Source organism: Euprymna scolopes, chromosome 12 (genome assembly GCF_053919585.1).
Source record: "Euprymna scolopes isolate OS-2025 chromosome 12, ASM5391958v1, whole genome shotgun sequence".
In the NCBI taxonomy this organism is placed as follows: Eukaryota; Metazoa; Mollusca; class Cephalopoda; order Sepiida; family Sepiolidae; genus Euprymna; species Euprymna scolopes.
In genome coordinates, this window is record NC_136493.1 from 144,423,776 (window position 1) to 144,447,898 (window position 24,123).

Genomic DNA, 24,123 nt, shown 5'->3' on the forward strand with positions numbered 1-24,123 from the left:
TTTTTAACGATTTTCAACGATTTTAATAGTAAATTGTGTCCGTTAAAAGGCTAGTTTTGATCTCGGTAGTTCGAATTAAGTTGTCTCCCTTTAATTAAAACAACATTTTTAAAACTAACATTTAAAACGAATCATAAAATTTGATTTTTTTTAGTTAATTTATATGATTTTTGGAATATGATATGTTCATTGGTGATGCGTGGTAACGGGTAACATACAATATCATAAAGATTCTTTTATCTTGGCCTTCGGGTCGAGATCAAAGTGTAGTTTCTTTTCTTCAGATCTACACTTCAATTTCTTGTTCTCTGTCAATGGAGGAGAAATCCTTCACGACTGAGACAATTTTTATTTCGTTCCTTTTCTCCACATTAAAAAACGATCCTGGTGTCTAACTCTGTCCCGTGGGGAGGCATTGTAAATAGGAACATACAATATCATAAAGATTCTCTCTCTCTCTCTCTCTCTCTCTCTCTCTCTCTCTCTCTCTCTCTCTCTCTCTCTCTCTTTCTCTCTTTTAATTAGGTTGAATTCTGGACAAGCATCAACATTTATAGCTTCAGTGTTTGATGTATAATATTTTAGAGTATTTCATGGAATCAGAACAAAACATAAGTTTTTAAAATTTAGGGGAGGGACGAGGGGCGTTACTCCCCTTAAAGTTTGATTCGGGGTGGCAGTGGGGTGAGTCATTGTGTTGGTTCGAAAATTGGATTATTGTTTAGGAGTCAATTTCGAGTTATCTCCCTTGTATTTAGCCGTTTTCGTAAAAAAATGTTGCAGTAACCGTGAATAATCGAAGGAAGAAAAAAAATCATGATGTGATATCATATTTATCGGACTTTTTGCTTCGGTTTAATCTAATGAAAACAAAATAAATGAAAAAATGCTCACATCGTGATACACGCATTTGTAAGTGCATTGTTTTTGTTGTCGAGCTTGGTGTGAAAAGAAAGAAAGGAAGAAAGAAAAAGATGGAAAATATTTACAACCACTTTCAAACGAACACAGAATGCATTTAGGATTAATTATAATTCCATTTTAATTTCATATATGACACGAATGGTTTTGCAAATGTCATTATTTTGTTTTAAAAATAAAGTGGAAAGCGTTAGCCATTGTGAGAAAAAAATTGGATCATATAAAAAATACCCGACATAAAGGAGAAAGGAATATATAAATAAATATATATATATACACATATATTTATATATTTTCACCATGGCTAAAATGAATAGTTGTATGTTTAAAATTGGGTAAGTATTTTACGCGTTTTCTTATTTCAAAAACATATTTTATGCATATTTTTTCTATATGACAATTATTTTATTTTTTGTCAGCATTCAACCTTTTAATTTTTGCCATTTCCTAAAAAAAAAAAAAAAAAAAATCCGATTTTTCATATTCCAATTATTTAAGTTCTTTGATAAGACAGAGGCGCGTTCGAAATTAATATCTACCTTTAGTTTAGATCAGTTTAGAAACGTGAAGGTAATTTTATAGGATCACCCCCGTCCCCAATGAGCACTAACGGTCCCAAAAGTACTATAGGAAAAACTGGTTTGGAGACGAGAGTAATTCTATAAAAATATCAATAATAGTTCGCATTCTCCTTTTAAATTTTAATTCAATTCAGAAATTGATATCTATTCGATAGTTTAAAGTTTTCCCAATCACTTTCAAATAATGCACGATCACCAAGTAAAAACCATGCCGCTCATGAAGAAAAAAAAAAAAAAAAAAAAGAAAGAAAAAAGTGTTATTAATGGATTAAAATGCCCGGCATTTCTGGAGCGTGGACTGGAGCTCTAGAAATCATGTCGAAGTTTTTAAACTGTTAATTAGAAAATAATCAAATGGCTTGAATATTTTATGGTTAATTTGATAAGTTATGCTCCTACAAACAAAAGGAAAAACATGAATTTTCGAATGCGCCCCCATCGTAAAAAAGAACATAAACTCCTTGATTCTCGCGACAAAACACCCTTCTCTCCCCATGTTAAGAATGGCTTTCTAAATAATAACGTTATTATTTTAGCACGGTTCAATAAGTGCATAAGCACCCAAATGATTGGCATTTCGTTATTTTTGTTTCAGGTTGATTTTATTTTATTAAAAATTGAATTATTATTTATGTTAATAAATTTATTGCAAATTTTTTTTTTTTTTTACTTCAGTAACTTATTATTTTTTTTAATATGATGACGATGATGGTGGATGGTCACTGATCGTTTTTTTTTTTTAGGAAAAAAATTCTCTCAAGAACGTAAACAAAAAACATAAAACCACTTTAAACACACAGCGCATAAACGTTTCTTATTGTAAATAATAAATAAACAACCTTTCAACGTAACTTATAAAATTTTTATATAATAATTTTGGTTCTTGTGCAGTTTACGGACTGTGCTATATTATTTTTTTAATCTTTTTCAGATGAGACTTTCAAGTTAAATCAAATTTTTACGGTATCTTTTTTATTTGTTAAAATGGTAAGATGAAAATACAGCATAGTTATCAGCCCCCTCCCATTCACCATGTTGTCTTTCGAATACCGTTGTTATTATTTGAACACAGGCCTTAAACTGCACAAGTACCATAACTTCATAAACAGTATGTTTATTGTTTATTCTGCCTCCTCGAATCGGAGTGTAGCATCTGCCCCTCCCCCCAATGACCATGTGTTTACCGTTGCTTTCGTAGGGAAGCAAGTAAGACATGATACTATTGCTACTACTTGACGAAGTATGCGTTGTGAACTCATGATTAGCACAATGTTGCCCACTTCTCAGTCAATCAATCTTGTTCGAAAAGTTGCGTTGATTAGCATAGATGCTCGAATATATATATATATATATATATATATATATATATATATATATATATATATATATATATGTGTGTGTGTGTGTGTGTGTGTGTGTGTGTGTGTGCATCTATGTGTTAACTACTGAAAATGTATAATAATTATAAATTTTCAATTGTCAATCAGCACAATTGTACGGTGCTGTGAATAAATAAATAAATTATATTTATTTATTTATTTGTTTATTCACAGCATAGCATCGTACATAATATGTGCTGATTAACCATCTACATTTTAGCGGTATCTGGAGCAGTAGGCATTTACATATTTCGAATTTTTATCGTGCGTGATATAAATATTTTATGCTCTTACTACTGTAGTTGAGCACTGTAATTATTTCTTAGTGCGCGCGCGTGTGAAGTTATTGCAATATATATGGCAGTTAAGTTACACAGTCTTCAGCGTTTTACCTCTGGAGGGAATCATCAGGCTAAAATGCATGGAATCCATGTTACCGAGTGTTTATATACATGTGTTTAGTTTAGCCAGTTTACGAATTAGATGCATCCATTCATTCATTGTTATTCCCGCCCATGGGTTAATGTTTCCATTAGCAAATGGCAGGACCTCTTAAACAAATGTTTGGCTGACTTTTACCTCCTCTTACTTTGTTCTGTTTTATAAAAGAGTGACTCAATCCTTTTATTTTCTGTGAATTATTTCATTTTTTAAAAATTATTGTTATCCTAAAATTGTGCTTATTTTTATCCATACAGTTGTTTGCTATTTCATTTCTACAGTTTAATAGGTTTTGGATCTTTTAAAAGTTTAGAATTTCAAACTTTTCATCGAGACATAATCTACACGGCAAGCATCCACTTTCCTTTTCTAACTGATCGCTAGTGTTGATTTTATACAGCGTTTTTATTGAATGTGCTTTACTTTAGGCTAACAATACATAAGAAAAATAATCATTAAATAAAACATGTATATTCGTCAGTTTTTGATCTCAAATAGGAAAATACATTATTAACTCGTAAAAAATGGATACAAGAAATACTTCCTTTCGTTTTAGATTAAATATTTTTTTTCTAAACATTCTTTTGCGGTGTGTTACTTGTCACCATTTTAAAAGTTTTTTGTTAAATTGTTCTCAACTTGTTATTTTTGTGTCGACCATTATTATTGCAAGTTTGAACGAAACACAAACCAATAGTCTGGTTTTATGCAAGACTAGCGTTGCTTAAGTTAGAGTGTAAGAAAGCATTTGCAACATCATATTACGGAGTTTACTTTAACAACCATCATGATGTTGTCAGTTAGATATCTTACTAACGAACTATTCAGATATAAGTAAACATTCATAAACTATCGCTTATAGATAGATTAATTTCATTGTATAACATGTTATTTGGAGTTGTAAGAGACTTATGCTCTCATGGCCTCCTTAGAGTTACACCTAAAGATCCGAAAGCAGTTTCATTGTGTTCACAATACAAGCATGTACCAATGAAAGCGAAGTAACAAGTCGAAGAAAATATAATTAAAGAAAACATTGTATAAAAGAGTAGTCGTTTAAACGTATACGAAGTAAGTGTAGATGGAACAATGTATGCCTCTCAATGTACGTACATATGAGTGTGTATGTAGATAGGGAACTGTTTATGTTCTGAATGGTACGTACATGCGTGCGTGCGTTGTGACAATGTTCATTGGAATGTCTGTAGTAGAAAGTCTGGGGATATGCGTGGCAAAAAATTCTTACATACATGGATAGTGTCCTCGTGTGTATGTGAGCACATAGTGATAGCAACCGTCAGTCTCAATAAGAGAGAGAGAGAGAGAGTGAGTGAGAGAGAGAGTGAGAGAGAGAGAGTCTAGCTGGTGTTATCAGTAGCAAGTCGTGAGAGAGAAAAGGAGAACGCAATTCTGCGCATCTCTTTTTATAAGACAGATCAGGACGTTCCCTGCCTCATGACAAGGGGTGATACATCAAGTTTGGCCGTTGACACCACTTAGTGGTATGTGTGTTTTATTGTGTTTTTCAAAAGGAGATAATGCTACATTTTCTTTAGGGAACACACAAATATCACGCATGCACACATACATTGAATTTATATAAGAGTATAAACTAAAGCTTTGTAAATTAGGACTTACAAAAAGGAACACATTAAACTTTCAGACACAAGTTTGTATGATAGTCATTATGACTGCCGTATGATTTTTTTTTATATAAGACGAACCCGAATTTAAAGTATCGACTCCATCACGACATTCTCAACCATTATCTGGACTTGGGTTTTGTATTGGAGTCAGTGAAGATATGTTTCAATAAATAAAAAAATTTTATATGAAAAAAAAAAAAAAAAAAAAAGAGGAGACCCTTCGGAGTGTTTTCTTGTTAGCACCCCTAATAAAGTAATTGTTGAACTCAAGAGCACAGAATAAATAACAGTAACTCTTTTGAAAACAAAACAACGAAAGGATTTATTTCAGCAGCAAAAACGTCGACAGTTGGACTGTATCCGTGTTGAGAAAGGAATAGAAGATTCTTTTGGGTCTGCCAGTCAGGAAGCCGTTCTTTGTGTAGTCCCAGCAATTATTTTCAATTAAAATCGTCAATGCTGGAATTTCGAGTGGACAGGGATGAGAGAAAGAAAGATGCCTGGCTTTTCGGCTTCTCTGCCGGCTGATTGTGTTAAAAAAAAAAAAAGAATTAAAGAAGTCCCTTAGGGGACAGATGAATCAATACGCCCCGCCAGTTGATTGGTCAGTGTATGGTGGAATCACTCAGCGAGGGGGTGGGGCGTTGATTCACGGGATAAAAGAGATCATTTGTGACTGCTACAGACCTCATAACACACATCTGTATTGTTAAAAAGTAAATTAAAACGTAGCAACAGATAGCCCACAAAACTTGATGGTAAAAGTCTACATGAGGGCTGCAAAACAGGATGTGAAATCAGTACAATTTATGACCCTTCATTAACCCAACCATAAACCCGGACTTAGGGTTAGTGGTTGAAAAAGCGCTGAAAGACAAAAAAAAAAAAAAAAAAAAAAAAAAAATTAGCTTGTTTTCCGCAGCAGAATTGCATTTAGTTATCTATTCTACACCGGGGTTCGCGGCGCCAATATAGACTTTTATCATTATTTTTATTTGTTACATTCGGTATCTTGATTTATGATAAAATAAATACACACCCCGGAAATGTAGATAAAAAAAGGTAAAATAATAACGAAAACACATTGAATGCTTTTTTTTTTTTTAAATTATTATTTCTTCATCAACTAGTAGGAAGACCGGTGCTGTCCGGGATTGAATGAGGATCGCTACTATATACTTTTTCATGATTACTTTTCTTGTATTCTGTTCACCCTTCCCCGTTTCGCTCTTCAACATATTTGGAAGAAGATGAACTGTTGAAAAACTCTGAATTAGTTGCTTATACATGTCGTTTAAATTTCGTTACAATCGAGTACGTATTTGAAGTTTTAACGAGGTTCTGTCCCAATATGTCACTTAGTAGAGATACAGAGATATGGACACGTAGAAGGTAATGTAGAGATTTGGAATCGCTTCCATTGTCTTCCTCGAATAATTTCATACTCATAAATTTAATCAAAATAGGATATATTTGAAATTTTAATGGAGTTATGCCCTCATAGTACTCTTAAGGGTTCACTTAGATATTCAAGAACACTTCCATTGTCTTCCTCAGTAAATTTTACATAAGAATACACCTAGATTTTATAAAGGTTCTCTAACATTTTTTTTCTATATAGAACCCAAACTTCATACACACAGACATTAAGTTTAAACTCAATACCTCTGTATATGATATTCGTATCCTCTCTCTCTCTCTCTCTCTCTCTCTCTCTCTCTCTCTCATATATATATATATATTAGTGGCCTGGCAGGTTATATGGGAGATAATCGAAGCAGCAAAACTGAAACTGCCTGCCAGGACACTATATATGCAAATGTAGGCAAATTTAGGCATATCTTATTGGTTTGAAAATATACGTTCTTTTTTATCAATTGTCATAAAATTATAACCGTAGTATAGTGTTATAATCTTCAAAAAGCCTGCAAATTTTCATGTAGTTTCGTCCATAGAACCAAAGATATGAGCATGTCAATATTCGATTTGACTACAAGTATATATATATATATATATATATATATATATATATATATATATATATATATATATATATACCACCATTTTTGGCAATTTTATAAGTTCCAAACATCAGCGACTATTGATCAGAATTTAATGAATGAAGGCTCGTTGGAAAGGTAATGACCTGAATTGTGTAGTGAGCTATGTGACATTTTTCCTTAAGGTTTCACATTAAGGGGCTTATCCATCATCCAGAGCCTATTTTTGTTACTTTTTGACAGCCATAAAATGTTTCAATCATAGTCATTTGTTTTCTTAGTTTTGCATATGAATTACTAAATATCTGATATTTCCCCAAAATTTTCATATTATAATTCATAATCATACCCTATTTCCAAAAGAGGGAAAATATAACATAGAAATATTTGGAATCAAACCTTCCCTTGTTATTATTTCAGATCATTTGAAACCATAGCAGCAAGTTTTAGTCTCCCCTTCATCAAGGCCAGAGGTTTGAGGGATATATATATATATATATATGCCTGGCCAGTACCAGATTGGTGACTATTTGGGAAAGCTAGGTGTTATATGTACCGTGCAGAGCCATAGAAATTTTAAGGTTAGTATCTGGTGGCGCCTTAGTTCACTGGGAGAGATGCACCCCCAGCCTTCGTTAAGACATGCATCTCGGAGAAGGAAAAAACTCTGATGTAAAACCCTGCGGTCTACTGTATGGTCTTTCTTGTGGCAGCCATTACACTTACAAAGATTAGCAATAATACGAAAAAGTGTGGTTCTACAAAAAAGCTTCACCACTATAAACAAATCACCTGTGTGAATTTCCGAACAACTTAGTTATTGTGGTGGAACCTCATATGTCGACATCGACGGGAGAGAGTCCATTATATATATATATATATATATATATATATATATATATATATATATATATATATGATATTTATGTTACCATCTGTATTATGTCATTACGCAAAAACTAAAAAATAATGTTATAAAAGATATAAATGTATATTTGCGCATGCGTAGAAGAGCATTTTAAGTGGATTTATGCTTACTAAATTCCAATTTTTTTTCAATTTTGACCCCCTTAACAGCTATTTTTTTTTTTTTTTTACCGATTAAAGGCCAAATCGAATTATTTGTATACCAAAAAGTGACAGAGGAGTTTGGCAGATATCGTTCCTCAGACATAGACAATGTCTGGTCATACAATACGTTTAAATATGATATTTTAATTCATGCAGATTTCATATTTATTATTATAGAGCAAATTCTCTATGGATTCTTATATTGTACCAAATATATATAGTAATAGTTTCAAAAGTTAAAAAAGTTTTTGGCGTCAGCACCTGTAATCGAAACCAAAGCATTCTTACCTTAGTCGCTATTTAGTGCTTTAGCATTTGTTGTTACAGTCTGAGCTTTCGCCAGATGAATTAAAAAAGGCTAAAATTTAAGCAACTTTAAGCTAAAAATGTTATGCACGCATGCTCAGAAGTTAGTCCATTTATTTCTGTCAAGGTCAACTTCTTATTAATTTTGACCCCTTAGTAGCTATTTTTACAGGCTAAAAACAAGTCGATAGTGTTCCTGAGGTCTAAATCCCTTACATATCAAGTTTCAAGTCTGTAGACCAAATATTCAGAGAGACTTTTGGTAGAGACGTTTCGCACGCACGCACACACAGACAAGGTCACTATATATATATATATATATATATATATATATATATATATATATATATATAAAACATGTTCGTATGCTAGAACGTTTTCGTCCTGAATTCTATGCAATTATGCACAATGTAAAAACTATGCATAAAAAGAATTAAGCATAATAGTTAAATGAAACCAATCATTTAATATAAAACCATAAAAATAAAGAATTAATTAATGAACGCTTATTTTCCAAACGAATATGCTCATTAGTTAACTTTCATGAAGTCGCTCGCATATCCATGACTGATTATATCAAGAAGTTCGTTTTAATAATTTTTAAATAGAAAAAAGCAGGCTTTTAATATCAATCTCAGAACGAGGAAAGAACTCTACTTTGTTGGTATATAGATGATATAGGTATGTAGATGCTTGTGTGTTCAGATTGAACTAACCACAAAAAACAAGTTTCGTAGTATTATCTTTTTAATGGCATATCAAAGCATACTTTGAACCCAAAAGTCGATATACTAAAATATTATAACAACCACTTAACATATTGTTATCGGATTTTATTCTCAAACTGTGCATTGATATGGCTTCCAAAAATATAATGACAATTTTCACAATGACTTTGAACTACAGCATTTTAAGTTTAGTATTTTTCAGGGTTTTTTTTCTTAAATTTGAATATAGAAAGGGAAACTCCGAAAACCTTATTTTCTTAATTTACCATTAATGCCCTCCCTTTATTTACTGGCCCGTTATTTATTTTTATTTTTTTAACAAGAAAAATAATTAAAATAAAATGATAAATCATTAATAAACAATAAGTTGTATCAGTTTTTGGTATTTCTCCTCACAATATATATATATATATATATATATATATATATATATATATATATATATATATATATATATATATATATATATATAACTACTTCATTTATTCACATAAATTTAATATACGAAAGTATAGATTTATGCGTAAACTTTAAGTATTTACTTCAAAAGTGCTCAATACGTAGGTAGAGCTAGTTAGTAATTTATAAAATATATATGGCGATTAAGCTACACTGAATATTCTGCGTTTCATCCAACTATAGGATATATAATATATAATATATATATAGATATAAGCCTGACGAATCCTATAGTTGGATGAAACGCAGAATATTCAGTGTAGCTTAATCGCCATATATATTTTATAAATTACTATATATATATATATATATATATATATATATATATATATATATATATATATATATATATATTTGTAATAACTTATTTTACAAACCTAAGAAAAAAAATATTTGACAAAAGCTAAAACACCTTTTCGAGGAATGTTAACCCTCATAAAAAATACGTTGAAGTCTTTTTTGTTGTCTATTTTGTAAATGTCTTTTTATAGTCGCACCTGCCGACCTCCCCTCCCCTCCCCATCCGCGTTGACCCACTAACGAAGAAAGGGAAAGGAAATAAAAAAATGGGCAAGGAAGGGAAAACGGGTGGCGTTAATGTACCATCTCTAGGCGTATGTTAAAGATGTCCATTTAAACGACGGGTTTATATTTTTTAGAGTGATGTGTAGGGCATTTATTTGGTAATATCTATATTAATCAAATATGACAACTTAGTAAGTGTGTGTGTGTATCTCGCATCTACGTAACTTAAACATTATTATATTTGCTATCAATTTAATAATTATTCAAATAAACGGTAAATTTTTACTTTACCGACCCCTCCGCATTTCCTTTAAAATTTTCGACTTTTTTTTCAGGTTTTCAAGTATGCTGAAAACGGATATCGTATTTATTTTTTGCGCAAACAATTAGTTATCCCTTTATGAAGACATTCCGTATCCATCATAATCACTATCAATTTACTGGCGGCCATCTTGTTTTCCAATACCCCAAAAAACGCCAGAAAAGGTCAACTTTGCCACACATCACTGGACACCCTCCTCCCCACCCACCCCACCACCGGCGTTGACGCTAATAAAAGAAAAAAAAAGAAAGATTTTATTGGAGAGATCTTGAGCAGAAGGAAAGGACGTAACACAAGACCACAAATTAAAAAGTGTTTAGAGTAATATTTATTAAAATGAATTAAAATTCAGAAAGAAAACATTATTATACTGTAGAAAAAAATGAACTTTTTTTTTAACGAAAAATAAAACGTTTTATCTCAAACGAACATGAAAATATATCATTTTATTTTTTACAATAAAGTGTTTAGAGTAATATTTATCGTATTACTGTACACATAGATTCGAAAAAGTTGTCAAAAAACAAATATATAACAAATAAATGTTATCAAAGGCAAAATAAGTTACTTTTCTACCTAACTGGATATATATTTTGTGTTTTTATTCAATGTAACATGTTTATTCAGCTCGAAAAACATGCAGTGTTTACCGATGTATTGGAAAATTCAAAATGGCGCCTGACTCTCTCTTTAACATAGTAAGTTTGGGAAAAGGTGTTATAAATAATAAACTAGACAGTTTTTAACAGGTGCTTCTGCAGTTGATGTATTATCGGCATTGACCTTTTTTTTCTTTTTATCATAAAAATAATTGTTTAATCATGAAAATGCGTGATTTCTTTTGAAAAGGTGAACCGGGTGAGAAAAAACAAGAAAAGAGGAAATAAAAAAAAAATAGTTAATGCTTTGACTTATCTCCGTAAAGCTTGGCCGCCTCAATTAAAAATTTATGTAGAAGAAAAGATTTGTCTATTTCACTTCGAATGAACAGATATCGTGACAGGTATTGTTGCATGTACTCTGCCCGAATGCCAGCCCTCTTGATCCACTCTTTAATATCTCGTCAGAGACGTTCAGTATTTTGTGTATGTATTGTAGGGTCTTGATGGTCCACAAATGTTTTGGAATTGTTTACCATTCTATGTGTGTAAAGTTGGCCGAGATTATGGTAAGCTTTCCAACAATCACTGTAAATAATGGAACCTGGCAAAATAAATTTTGTAACTAACGGGAATAAAGTTTCTTCATTTCTCCGTCCGTCTGGTCCTGTCAGACCGAGCACGAAACTACGTTTCGAAACTTTCTCTATCCCTCCAAAAAGCCAAATCTGGCTCAGTTTTCTTCCTCTGTTATATTTTCTGCGAACAATCAACGTTTTGTCAATTTCCACCTTGATACAGTCGCCGCCTATCGCGTTTTGGTGTTACACCCAATATTCGCACACCTCACTACAGAACGACCGCCAGTCAACCGCGGAACGGCTAGAAATTTGTAAATTCTCCATCACTGTTTTGTGATCCCACAGGTGGCTAAAAAAATGGTTAATAAATAATATTATCTTCCAGCATTCCATCCTGGTTTGCTTCAGGAATGTTCTTTTCGCGTCACTAACACTGTTGAGAAGCGGGAAAATATCCAGAGGGGGTGGGTGATGTTTGAAGTCGAAAAGTAGCCGAAAAATGTATTGGGGACCATATTTTGGCCCTTCTGGCTCCGTTTGGCTCTTTTTTGGCGTTTTTTTCCTAAAATGGAAAATCGAAAACAAAATGGCCGCCAGTGGAAACGATAGTGATTACGTTGGATACTGAATGTTTTCAAATATGGATAGTTAGCTGTTTGCGCAACAATGCGATATTCGTTCTCAACATACCCGAAAACCTATAAAAGTTGACAAATTAAAGGTGAATGCTGAGGGGTCGGTAAACTTAAAAAATACCAAATAAACAATGCCTAGTGTCAAAACGAAATTTTAACATTAAATGACAAAATTAAATCCATCAAAATGCATTTCGGTTTCTTCGTAAACAAGTCCGCCATTTTAATCTTTTGCTAATAGTTGAGAGAAAACAAAAATGAATTATTTCGTGGCCGTTCGAAACTTGAAATCATTTAAACGGTCGGATTCCTGGCTTTAAAAATCTTAGCAAATGTATTAAAATGCAAATGTATTAAAAGACTGATTTTCAAAACTATTTAAATCCAATAATTTGATAAATAGACATTAAAACCACATTAATTCAACAACAGTAGTTATATAGCAATTTGATTGAATCAATGATTTTATGACAAAACGATATCGTGATAATTAAATGTAACTTTCGAAATCCAACTTAAAAAAAATAAAATAATGACTGGGTAAACAGAATTAAATTTAAAAAAAATTTAAAAAACAAAAATAGAAGTGAAAAAAAAAAACCAAAAAAAACTTCTGGACAACGCCGAGTAGGTACGGCTATTAAATGATATTACATAAAATGCCTGAATCATAGTGTCGGCTTAGTATATTCAGGTGTTATTTCCCTTAAATGATGTTTAGATTACCTCCCTTGAATTAGTCTGGGTAACAAGTGAATAAGACGATGTGAAAAAATAAGACGATGTGAAAAGACTGAGGGATAATCGGCCACGACTGGCATGCACCTGCTGCAAGGAAATGATGTCTGGGCGAGTGTGTGAACATGAAAGCATTTGATTTCGAGGCAAGGTCGTGACTATACAAAGTAGTTGTTGTTGACAACCCAGCATAACTGAATAAAAGGAATGAGATATTTGCTTGAAGATCAGTTAATTTTTGAACGCCATGTTATCCACATGTATTTTGAATGGATGTCGCTTTGTCTCTTGCTTTTTTTTTTACTGTTGTCGGTGAAGAGAAGAAATAACTAATACTATGAGTGAACGTTTCTATTTTTGTTGGAGAAAAGAAGGAAGAATGGCCACTACTGCTGATATTAAGAGCGAACATCTTCCCTGTTGTTGGTGAAGAGAAGAAAAATAGCCTGGAATCCCGTGTGAATACTTAAAACTGGCACTTTTGCATATTCTTTCAACTCTAAATGATTTATGTGACTGAAATAGGAATGAATTACCCAAACACATCTTTCAGGTTTTTTATTTAGAAGTACAAGAAATAAAAGATTCGCTCTTTGCATGGGAAAACTTCCAAACAAGTCTATTTCTGTTTCAGAATTTTTGAGATAAGGATTGATAATTTGGATTTGGATTATTGTCCGCAAGGATCCGTGGTGTAACGGATATAAATGTTAAGTAATAATCAGTTCCAAATGACAGTCTTCTGAGGGTTGAAGGTTCAATCCTCAGTGTGGGTGATACTAAGAAAAAGTCTGAATTACTTAAAACTTCTACCTAGTCATTGTTGATGAAACAAGACCAAGCTAACATCATGGATTAAATAAGGAGTTCCATTCAAAATTCCGTACAGATCCCTAAGTTCGACAAGATGCACCTGAAAAAGGTTAGGGGTTATATCAGTCAAAACGTTGTGAGAATAAAATTCACATTTCTACATGATTTTAACAGTTTAGACCAGACTCCCATTTTTTTCTACTCATTCCTTCCTAAATAATATCAAAATAAGACATATCTATTTTTACAGTGCCCATTTACATCTCTGTAAATTGTTTGCCGTGGCAATTCATGTTTGTTTTCATTGTGTTTAGGAATTGTTAAAATCGGCTCTTGTAAATTATGTCTATTATTTCCTCTCCATTATGTATCATGTTTTATTTTCAGTTTACGTTTGTCTTTTGCAAACTTTCTCCATGAGAAATATATATATATATATATACTAGCAAAAGTACCCGTCGTTGACTGGGTTCAAAAACAGCCTACAGAAAATGGACTCTGATTTATGAAAGTATGATAGGTTATGAAAAGGAAGGGTTGTAAAGAGATAACTTCGAATTTGGGTGTATCAAAACCAAAGCAAAATATGATGAAAGTAAAAATAAAATAGATAAACCCCATAATTTATTATACCATACCTGTTCACACTGAAACACTTATCACAATATTCTGTGGATCTATATTAAAAAACCTTGTTAAACTTTGTGACATATTTCCATTCTATTGTGGTCAGGTGCGAACGAACACCCCATAATTTTATTATAACATATTTCTTCAAACTGAAACATAATTATCAAAGTATACTTATGCAGATAGATATGAAAAGTCTTTATTAAAGTTTGTGCCTATTTCCATTCTATGGAGGTCAGGCGCGAATGCAGACCCCACAGTTTTATTATACCATCCCTATTTAAATTAAAACATACTTATCACATGCAAGTACATCTATATCAAAAACACTTGTAAACGTTTTTTTTTTAATTTTAAAATTTTTTATTTCCATACTTTGTGGATCAGGCGCGAACGCAGACCCCATAATTTTAATGAACCACTGTTCTGCCAGATCAAACATACCCATTCCTCTGTCTCGATACATCTTGTATCATTATATGTAATCAGTTTTTTAAAATAGTCAGCCGTATAGGAGCTATTCGTGACCACACACACACACACACACACACACACACACACACACACACACACAGAGCTTTATATTATATATATATATATACTTTATTTTTAAATATGTATTATTTTTACATACAGACACTGGTGTTTCATGCTTATGCAATCATCAGTGTAGCAAGTGATAATTACTGCAAGTCGAAGGATTCAAACCTATTAACAAAGTCACATTTAACTACAGAGTTTGGCATTCAACCTCCAGGTCACCATCAATTAACATGGGAAATAAGAGAATTCAGTGCTTATATTACGTAATATTACTAGACATGCGATAAACTTAGTCGTATAGTGTTCAACAGTCGCAGCCGGAATATCGCTTTATGCTAAATTGATGGATTATTATAAATTCTAATAGAGGTCCAATGCTTGTTTTTAAGGATGCAAAAACAATATTTTTTATTTTAAATATTCATTATCTTTAACTGCAGTGTTCCATGCTTATGCAATATTCAGTGAAAGAAATGAAAATTACTGGAAGTTGTAGGATTAAAACTCAGTTGCAAAGTCATCTTAAACTCCACAATATATATATATATATACATATATATATATATATATATATATATATACATATATATATATATATATATATATATATATATATATATATATATATATATATATATATGGCGATTAAGCTACACAGGAAGGGTGCGGTAGAAACTAGAGAGCTGATTGGCTAACTAAAAAACTCAATAGAAGGTGCGTATATAAAAACGCGAGACAACCAAAAAACCCTCGCATAAGCCTGATGAATCCTAGCGTGGATGAAATGCGGAATATTCTGTGTAGCTTAATCGCCATATATATTTTCTAACTTCTTACCTAGCTCTACCTACCTATATTGAGCACTGTTGAAGTAAATACTTAAAGTTTACGCATAAATTTATATTTTCGTATATCAATTTATGTGGTTAAATGAAGTAGTGATATATATATGTGTGTGTGTGTGTGTGTGTGTGTATGCTTTCAAATTACAGATTGTATAATACTATAAAATCAAAGCCTATGCAAATATTAGTATAAATATTTGCTTTGTTTTAGTCTTTCATCCAAGCTTTTTAGTTTTTCAATATACATGCTAAATAGCAAAATTTATGACTACTTATGAATTTTATTTTGCAAAAAATATTTCCTCTGATGAGATGATCCATTTGTTGAAAATCTATGGATTAAGGAAAAAAATTTTTTTTGTATTCCTTGTTGAAAAATAAATTTATTGTACATTTGTTAATTTATTGAATTTAACTCCAAATTTTCAGAGAAACTTTTGTTACATTATCAAGTAAATACGGGTTACAGAAAAGGGGATATAATGGAGAAACTTATTTAGGGCATGGCATTTTGAAGCTAAATGCTTCTCGTCAGAAGGGGAGAACAAAATCGCCATTATATTCCTCTTAACTGAGTGGAGCTTTTTTTATGTAGATAGGTTTGCCTTACCATTGAAGATTTATTTTTAATCTTAATTTTATTAATATATATATATATATATATATATATATATATATATATATATATATATATATATATATATACTTATTAGTGGCTTGGCAAAACCATAGGGGAGACAACCAAGCAAAAAAAAAAAAACTAAGCAAGATTCATCTCAAAGCAGCAAAACTGAAGCTGGCATGCCAGGACACTATATATACAAATTTAGGTAAATTTGGGCATATTTTATAGGTTTGAAAATATACATATATTTTTTTTTATCAATTTTCATAAAATGTTAACCATAGAATAGAATTATAATCTTCAAAAAGCCTGCAAATTTTCATGCAGTTTTGTCCCATGGAACCAAAGATATGAGCATTTCAATATCCAATTTGGTTACGAATATATATATATATTGATTGAGATTGTCGGACTGACTTCCTCATCTTGGTTGTTATTGTCACAACGTTTCGGCCGTTTTGCCCTCCGGCCTTCGTCAGGTGTTTTGTATCGAACTGGGAAACCGTTTGTTAGGTTACAGTATTTGCCCCCATCCTACTGTGTTATTTATAATGTTTGTATATATGTGTATTACATACAGTACTGTATTTTATTACTAATTTTTTATGCCGTATCCCATATATATATATATATATATATATATATATATATATATATATATATATACCACCTTTTTTGCAATTTTATAAGTTCCAAATATCACCAACTATTGATCAGAATGTAACAAATGAAGGCTCGTTGGAAAGATAATGACTTGAATTGTGTGGTGGGCTATGTGACATTTGCCCTTAAGGTCGTATATTAAGGGATCATATATCATCCAGAGTCTATTTTTTGCACTTTTTTATAGCCATAAAATGTTTCAATCATTGTCATTTGTTTTCCTAGTTTTGCATATGAATTACAAAATATTTGATATCTCTTCAAAACCTCTGGCCTTGATGGAGAGGAGACTAAAACTTTCTGCTAATGTAGATAGTGACACTGAGAGAAGAGTAACTCTTTCATTGAATGCTTATGGAAATATTAAAAACTACTAGGGAGTGGTTGAATTAATATAGAGTGAGAAGGGTCGAGAGAAATACACAGGTAGCTAATTGAGAGATGGGTGATTTGTTCAGTTAATTACAAATTGCGACTAATTAGAACAATTAAAACCCAATTTTTTCAAGCATAACTCAATCTCAGAACATGAAGACATTTTCGCATATAATTTGTGTACTTTCAAATTGTCTTTCAAAGTAAAACACCTGTATAGGATATATTTCTTACTTTTATGGCTTGTCAGCCCAACTGATCTTCAAAGTACAGATCTATGCATGGTTCAATAAGTGAATGAGGGGTTTGTTTATGTCCGTGCGTCAGTTGCACGCTAACTATAGTCACGTGTGGGTTTCATGATTGAAAAATTATTGCATTAAAAATTCTGGCGGTAAAGGGTTAGACTAGCTGAAAACATTATCAATAATTTTCCCCACTCTTTATCTGTGCCTAAACCTAAACATAGATTCCATGATCAAAGCTTCTTTCTTAGAACTGCACGTCTGTGGAATTGTCTTCCGTTTTCCTGCTTTCCAGCTGTCTATAATATGGTTGTCTTCAAGTCCAACGTGAACAAGTTTCTGATGAGCCGTTCCACTTAAGTTAATAAATTTACCGAACTTCCATTACTATCGATTACTATATTGTCCTTTTGACTACTGTACACTCTTTAACCCTTATCCCTGAGTGGCCTATCGGCCTTGATAAGTGGTGACGCCTATGTAAAAAAAAAAAAAATGTAAAAAAAAGAAATAAAACGCTGGGAAACAAACGTTGATAAACTCAGCTTAAGAACAATAAGTTAAGATTTTTTTTTTTTTGTTAAAAAAAAGTTGTAAATCATGTGATATGTTATTTGCCGTTTCTTTATGGTTTGATGGAGATTAATAATAGCTGAAAAAGTGATTTGATTTGTGAGTGCAAGCAAACTAGCAAAGAGGGCAAATAATGATAACTAAAAGTTGATGAATTTCTTTTGAGTAATTTTTATTTATTGCAGACTGTTATCCTCATCTTTTCTTGGTTGTTTCACAACGTTTCGGCCAACTATTCCTCTGGCCTTTGTCAGGTGGTATCCTCTGGCCTTTGTCAGGTGGTAACCGCGACGGGATAGGAACTCCGAAATAAAAATTAATGAATTATACTCATCTCATTAATGAATTCCAATTAAATAATATATAAATTTCTTTCAAGTTGGGTAGAAAATGTGACATGTCGACATGCTGCTGTCTCGGGTTGGTTGGTCAGTGAAAAATATGCCTCACAAAAATATGCGCATATCACTTTTTGAATTGTTTCACTCTGTTGTACACAAATTGGGCTATTACTAGATTTATTGGTTCTGCTTGGTGCTCAGTAGCAGTGTTGTAGAGTCAGAGGTTTTGGATCGAGTACTTGGATTTTTCAATCTAACTCCAATTATTACTGGATATTGGAAGACTTTAAAATGAGAAGTCTGAGTCGGATGTCTTGACATGCTTGAGGTCTGAGTCTGGCTTACCCTAAAACCTTGTTCAGTAGGTCATCACTGTAGGCATTACATCCTCTTTTCAGGGATGGTGAAAGAGGTTTAGCGAGGTCCGTTCATCACGGTGGATACATGTGTTGTTTACCTTTTAGACATCAACCGGTTTTATGCTCCTTGCTCTTTGTGCAAGTCGATTTATATGTAAATTAGCTTAACTCGATCTTGCAGGGAATCTCTTCTCTGCTACAGGGCTCCCCACAAAGAACGGTTGTGGGAATATCACTACCGTTCGACACTGAAGGTGATTGTAAAATTTAGATACAGTAATCTCTTGCAAGTTTCTTAGGCCAGTGACTTGTCCTCCCTGCTCTTGTTTTGTATGGTTGAGTTGGTTGTTCAGTTGTTTTTATCGGTGACTGTAAAGGGTTGAAAATGTCTGCGTCAGGCGCATCCAACACGGTGGTTTCGCACTCAATAAGGGCTTTCTTTAATCAGTCCACAGACACCGTCTTGATGCGACCATTTATATTCAGTCGTTGAGTTTTTCCTTGAGATTGGTTAGTTATTATATCCCGAACTGTTTTCACTAATGGTGCTGGCATGCCACAACACAAAATGCATAGCTGATTATGTGGGGGACATCGTGAATTAAAAAAAAAAAAAGGCATCCACTTGTGTGAATGGCAGTAGAGATATTGATATGTCGTGTATAACGCTAAGCAAGTGTTCAACAACCACCTGTTCTAGTTGGTGTCAGTTTATAAATATGAGCTATCTACTCATATGTAAATTATACTTAATTTGCATATCACTACATCTCCCTATAACGGAGGGGCTTTATGTTGCGAGTACTTCTTGTACTTCTTCCCATGCCCTCCTGAACATCTTCTTTTATCTCCCTCATTTTCCTTGGAGATCTGGATTTATCACGTGTTCCTCCTGCATATTCTGATCTTCCTCTTCTGCCTTGTCCCATTCTAATTCTTCCTTTTCTACCTCGTCCCTCTCTACTTCTTCTTCCGCAGTCTCATTCTGCAATAACTATTTTATTACGTCAATAATGGGCATCTCTGAAGGCATTTCCTCATCCAATTGTTCTCCTTGGGATCTTATTGGGTCAGCATGAAGCTAGAACACTGTTTTCATTTTCTTGATTTTACATTGCAGTATTATGTTCTTTCGGCATAATAAATTCTGCTGTCTCGGCTTCCGTATTCTTATTTCTTTGATACCACATCTTTTGATTTGTAGCATATGACATAGTCAAAGGGAACCTTAATTGTCTGCCCATTAAGACAGATAGAGTTTCTGGCCTGCCTGCATGCGGAATTGTTCTATAACAGTAATAATCTGGGTAGAAAAGCATCGATTTTCTACTTCTGTTGCACGCATGCTTTTATGCCCTTTTTTGCCGTCTGGACCATCCTTTCCACTATCCTGTTACTTTGTGGGTGGTAGGGAGGGGTCTTGTAAGATCTGCATCCTATTTTCCTTAACCATTCATGCAAATCAGCATCCGCAAATTCTGGCGCGTTATCCGTCACCAATGTTCTCGGTATCCCATTTCTCGAAAATATTACTCTTAATATTTGTTTTACGGTGGTACTTTTTTTTATCAGGTACTCTCACCACTTCAGGCCAACCTGAATATGTGTCTACTAATATTAATAATAATCCTATCTCATTGACATAAGCAGAAGCTGAACTGTGGAGCAGAGTACACATGTCCACTCTGCTCCACGGTTCTGCTTCTCGGAGCCACACATGTATTTTCTTTTGCTTGAAATTCCTGAGTTCTGTGCATTTTGTGCATCTTTTTACATAGTCCTCTATGTCTCTTGAGTACCCCAGCCACCATGCTTCCAATTTCATTCTTTTTTGCGTAGCTGCTACTCCACAATGCGCGTCATCATGTACACTTTTTATAACCTGTCTCCTGTGTGTTTCTGGGGGAACTACCAAGTCTTCATTACATATTACCCCGTTTTCTATAGTCAGTTTATGTCTTATTTCTTTGAATGGTCTTTCAGCTAGTGAACAATTTCCCCAGCGATTCTCTTTTATCATCAACAATTTTTCGTTTTAACACTGGGTCATTTGTAGTTTCAGTAGCCATTTTATTTACAGATATTACATCGGTTTCTACAAGGGGCTGGAATGTGTTTTCAAATTCCTCGACGTTTTTGTCCTTATCCTCTCTATAAAACCTCATATCTAGATAAGGCATCAACGTGCGGTATCGTATTCCCTTTAACATACTCAATGTCTAAGTCGAATGCCATCAGTCTGATCGCTCAACATAATATTCTTGATGTTGTAACTTTTGATAGTTCTTTTCTTGGGATGAAAATAAATTCAAGTGGTCTGTGGTCACTTTTCAATGAGAATTTTTTTCCCATCAAGAACTGTCTTGCTCTGTCCGTTGTCCACACTATAGCTAGTGCCTCCTCGATAAATACTGTGTTCATTACAACTCTACTTTCAACCGAGTCGTTTGTTTCGTTCACCACACTCTTTTCTTCTACCTCTCCTTTTACACACGTCCGTTCGCTTTAGTGACTAAAACTCGTCTGTCCTCCCGCTTTCCTTTCCTCATTATTTATGGAATCAGGGTACGAGATTCTCCGAGACTTTTTTCCACATAAACGCATGCGGGCGCCATCTTGATTCTCAATTTGTGCTCTGCATGCACAAACGCGCAGCCGCTTTAACGGTAAGCCACTTCTTTCTCCACAAATACATTATGGGATGACCATCTTGTGACAAAATACCAGATACGGAATGCTCACTAACGTCAGTAGAGTTATGTCCTTCTTAGGGTAAAAAGTTTTTACTATTGGTTTTTTCGCCAGAATCTATTTTAAGTTTTCAAAGGCTTTCTGTTGGTGTTCTAACCAAATGAACTCCGCATTTTTTTTCTTAACTTCGCAAATGGTTCTGTCAACTCATTATATTTTGGTACATATTTTCTATAAAAATTTACTAAACCCAAGAAAGACTCCAACTCTTTTTTATTTTTTAGTGTAGCCACTTTTAGAATTTTCGCTATTAGCGCTTCATCTAGAGAGATCCCTTCTTTTGATATTGAGTAACCCAAAAATGATATTTCATTACTGTTGGTTACGCACTTTTTATGTATTTACTGTCATGCCAGCGTCTCTTAGCCGGTTCAGTACATTTTCAGTTTTTTTCTTTAAATCATCTTCATTTAAATCTCCAACACATATATCGTCTTGATAACAGATGGTATTTTCAACATTTCCTATTACTTTTTAATAGCTTTTTGAAAAATTGCATTTGCCGTTTTTATGCCATAAGGCATCCTTTTCCACCTTAACAGGCCTATAGGTGTGTTTGTGGTCATAACTTCTTTAAAATTATCATCTATGGGAATTTGGGGGTAAGCTGATTTTAGGTCTATCTTTCATCCCGGCAAGTTTATGTAAAGCTACTTGCACATTTGGAATAGGGTACGAGTCGGCGCAAACTTTATGGTTAACCCCTATTTTATAATCTCCACAAATTCTTTTTCTTTTTAGTACCACAATGGGTGATGCCCATTTATTTCCTCCTGAAGGGGCAGGTTCTAATAAATCTTCCTTTAACTTTTGCAACTTAGCTATTACTAACGGTAATAAATGCACTGGCACTTTTCTCGCTTCGTCGTAGGAGGGGGGGCATTTTCTTTTAATTCCCTGTTTTTTTCCATTTCTTTATTGAATTTATTTTTAATACATCATTCCCCAATTTATGACTATAATGGGTACTACTTCATATTTTTCTTTTAGTTTTAATGAACCTTCAAAGTAACCCATAATTGCTATAATCGAGCCATCAAACTGATGTAATTGTACATTGCTTTTTTTTAAAAATGGTTTCCCCATTTTTTCCTACAAATTTCTGGGTATTATGGTTACTTCACTGCCAGTATCTATTTGCATTTCAACAATACAATTGTTGATTTTTATTTTTATTTTTATATCTCCATTCCTTGATACAGTATTTTGCATATTATCCTTCTTTGCATTAAAAATTTGTCTATTTTCATCCTCCATTTTTTCCACATTTTTCGTTTTACATACTTCTTTGATGTGATTCTTTTTTAAACACTGTGAACATGTTTTTCCAAACGCTGGGCATTTTACTTTTTTTCCTTTCATGAATTTTTTCACAGTATGTACATTTTTTCTTTTCGTTTCTACCGTATACGTGTCAGCCATTATTTCTTCATAGGAGTTTTTTTTTATTTTGGTTATAGGTATGTATTAATTCTTGCTGTTGTATAAATTCTAGACACATATTCAAGGGCATATTTGTAAGTTGTAACTGTTACATTAGCTTATATCTATGTGCCGAACTATGCATATCTTCAATTAATCTTGGTTGGATTAATTCTTCTTCTGTTGTCTGTTCTTCTGTTTCTAGTTTTTCAAAGTCACAGTATTTACTCGCACTTCTTAACCGGTGTAAATATTTTACTATCGGTTCATCCACTTCCTGCTTCATTGCCATAAACTTGGTCCTTTCTGCAATCACCAGTCTTTTCTTTGGCCTCATGTTTCTTTTGATAACCTGACTTATTTCTTCGAAAGTCATTTCTTCTAGTTCTCGAGGGTAAACTATTGTAGCAACCTTCATAATTGCTTCACAACCAACGTTAGCCATGAACAAGTCGGTGATTTCATTCTCCCCTGCTTGTTTTTTGTTGTCTTTCAACTTTTTGCTTCTCGAATTAGCAGCAAGGCAACAAATCCAAGTATCTACGTATTCCGGGTCTTCAAAGACCAGAGAACATCCTATCGTCGACGCCATTGATATGTTGTGTATAACGCTAAGCAAGCGTTCAACAACCACCTGTTCTAGTTGGTGTCAGTTTATAAATATGAGCTATCTGCTCATATGTAAATTATACTTAATTTGCATATCACTACAAATATAAAACTGATTTTTTTTTTCAGTGAAAAAAAAAAAAAAAAAAAGAACAACGAACAGACCAAATGAACAAAAGAAAATTTTATGGACTAGCTGTCCCAGAGAAATTTGCACACGAAAAAACGTTTTTTTTTTTTTTCAAAATATAAAATGTCACAATTAATAAATAATACTAAAAGGAAAAATCGTCTGTTTTAGTGTGTGTGTGTGTGTGTGTGTGTGTGTGTGTATGAAAATAAAAGGAAATTTCTTTAAATAATGTAATAAAGTTTCAACAGCCTAGCACAAGAGGAC

General features: G+C 33.1%; 1 protein-coding gene across 1 annotated transcript in view; it reads left to right on the top strand.

Annotated features, from left to right (window-relative positions):
* The first annotated feature begins 729 nt into the window (after positions 1–729).
* Positions 730–24,123, top strand: part of LOC145291524 (putative thioesterase PNKD) — a 238,241-nt gene continuing 214,847 nt past the window's right edge. The window contains exon 1 of the mRNA XM_080137513.1: positions 730–1,256. Within this exon, the coding sequence (XP_079993639.1) occupies positions 1,222–1,256 (35 nt within the window). The 5' untranslated portion in view covers positions 730–1,221. The remainder of the gene's footprint in view (positions 1,257–24,123) is intronic.